This window comes from Emiliania huxleyi, assembly GCF_000372725.1.
Source record: "Emiliania huxleyi CCMP1516 unplaced genomic scaffold EMIHUscaffold_548, whole genome shotgun sequence".
NCBI lineage: Eukaryota > Haptophyta > Isochrysidales > Noelaerhabdaceae > Emiliania > Emiliania huxleyi.
This window is the reverse complement of record NW_005197891.1, coordinates 44,040-45,938: the sequence shown is the minus strand read 5'-3', so window position 1 is coordinate 45,938 and position 1,899 is coordinate 44,040. Positions and strand designations below refer to the sequence as shown.

At 57.0% G+C, this 1,899-nt stretch overlaps 1 protein-coding gene across 1 annotated transcript; it reads left to right on the top strand.

Annotated features, from left to right (window-relative positions):
* Positions 1 to 396: 396 nt before the first annotated feature.
* Positions 397 to 924, top strand: EMIHUDRAFT_76581 (hypothetical protein; the record flags this gene model as incomplete). Its single annotated transcript, XM_005765613.1, is given in 3 exon segments — positions 397 to 477; positions 693 to 821; positions 841 to 924. Coding segments are annotated over 3 exon segments (294 nt in total), but the record flags the coding sequence as incomplete, so codon positions are not given.
* Between the last annotated feature and the right edge of the window lie 975 nt (positions 925 to 1,899).

Here is a 1,899-nt window from a genome sequence, read left to right as displayed (position 1 = left end):
AAGAAGAGAAAGAAGAGAAAGAAAAAAGAAAAAAAAAAAAGGAAAAAAAAAAATAAAGCGCCGGGACGGAGCGGGCCTCGCTCTCCCGAGGAGAGGAGAGGCACCGCGCACGCCGGGGGTCGCGAGGCAGAACGGGGCACGCGTCCACCAGAGGTCTAGTCGTGGACTTAGCACTCCGGCGGGGACGCGGGTTAGACGCCGCCGCCGCGCTCGCAAGGCAGCCTTGGGCGGGCGCGCGAGGGGGCCGAGGCTCCCCCGCGCGGCCGCCGGCTCCGGAGACGAGAGAGAGAGCTCTCTCGCTCCGAGGAGGATGGAGGCGCCCCTCGAAGAGACATGCGTCCGAGCGGAGCCCGGATGCGCCATTTGCGTTCAAAGGTTCGATGATTCACTGAATTCTGCAATTCGCACTACGTATCGCATTTCGCTGCGTTCTTCATCGTTGCGAGAGCCAAGATATCCATCGGCAGGAGTTGTGGGGTTTCATAAGTTGAGGCAGCGCCGGCGTGAGAGCCCGCGCTGCGCAAGAGAGGGGGCCGTGGGGAGGGGAGAGACACGCGCGCGCCCGAGGCGCACACGAGCACTCCACACTCACCCAGGCGCGAGACAAGAGGGGTGCGGGCCCGGGTCGGCTCAGGAGAGCCCCCCGGACAGCCGCGCGCTCCACGCGAACGCGGAGCCCGCGACGGGGTTAGACGGGGTACGGTGCAACATCGGTGTGGGTTGGAAAGACCGGTAATGATCCTTCCGCAGGTTCACCTACGGAAACCTTGTTACGACTTCTCCTTCCTCTAAATGATAAGGTTCGGACAGCTTCCCGCGGCGTCGCGGCTGGAGAACCAGCTGCGGCGCCGCAGTCCGGGGGCCTCACCGGATCATTCAATCGGTAGGAGCGACGGGCGGTGTGTACAAAGGGCAGGGACGTAATCAACGTGCGCTGATGACACACGCTTACTAGGAATTCCTCGTTGAAGATTAATAGTTGCAATAATCTATCCCCATCACGATGCAATTTCAAAAGATTACCCGGACCTCTCGGTCAAGGTGATAGACTCGTTGAGTGCATCAGTGTAGCGCGCGTGCGGCCCAGAACATCTAAGGGCATCACAGACCTGTTATTGCCGCGAACTTCCACTTGTTGAAGACAAGTTGTCCCTCTAAGAAGCTCCAGCGAACGGAGGGTTCGCGTCGCTATTTAGCAGGCTGCGGTCTCGTTCGTTAACGGAATTAACCAGACAAATCACTCCACCAACTAAGAACGGCCATGCACCACCACCCATCGAATCAAGAAAGAGCTCTCAATCTGTCAATCCTCACAATGTCTGGACCTGGTAAGTTTCCCCGTGTTGAGTCAAATTAAGCCGCAGGCTCCACTCCTGGTGGTGCCCTTCCGTCAATTCCTTTAAGTTTCAGCCTTGCGACCATACTCCCCCCGGAACCCAAAGACTTTAGTTTCCCGAAAGGTGCTGAAGGAGTCACAAATGGAACATCCTCCAATCCCTAGTCGGCATGGTTTATGGTTAAGACTACGACGGTATCTGATCGTCTTCGATCCCCTAACTTTCGTTCTTGATCAGTGAAAACATCCCTGGCAAATGCTTTCGCAGTGGTTCGTCTTCCGCTGGTCTGAGAATTTCACCTCTCTCGGCGGAATACGAGTGCCCCTGACTGTCCCTGTTAATCATTACTCCGGTGTTCGAAACCAACAAAATAGCACCAGAGTCCTATTTCATTATCCCATGCTAATCCATGCAAGAGCGACTGCCTGCTTGAAACACTCTGATTTTTTCAAAGTAAAAGACCCGTCTCCCGCGCCCGCTCAGTTAAGAGTAGGCGCGGTCTCCGGGTGGAAGGACGCGCCGGCCAGTGCATACCCATCGGCAGACCGGTCGGCCCGCCCCG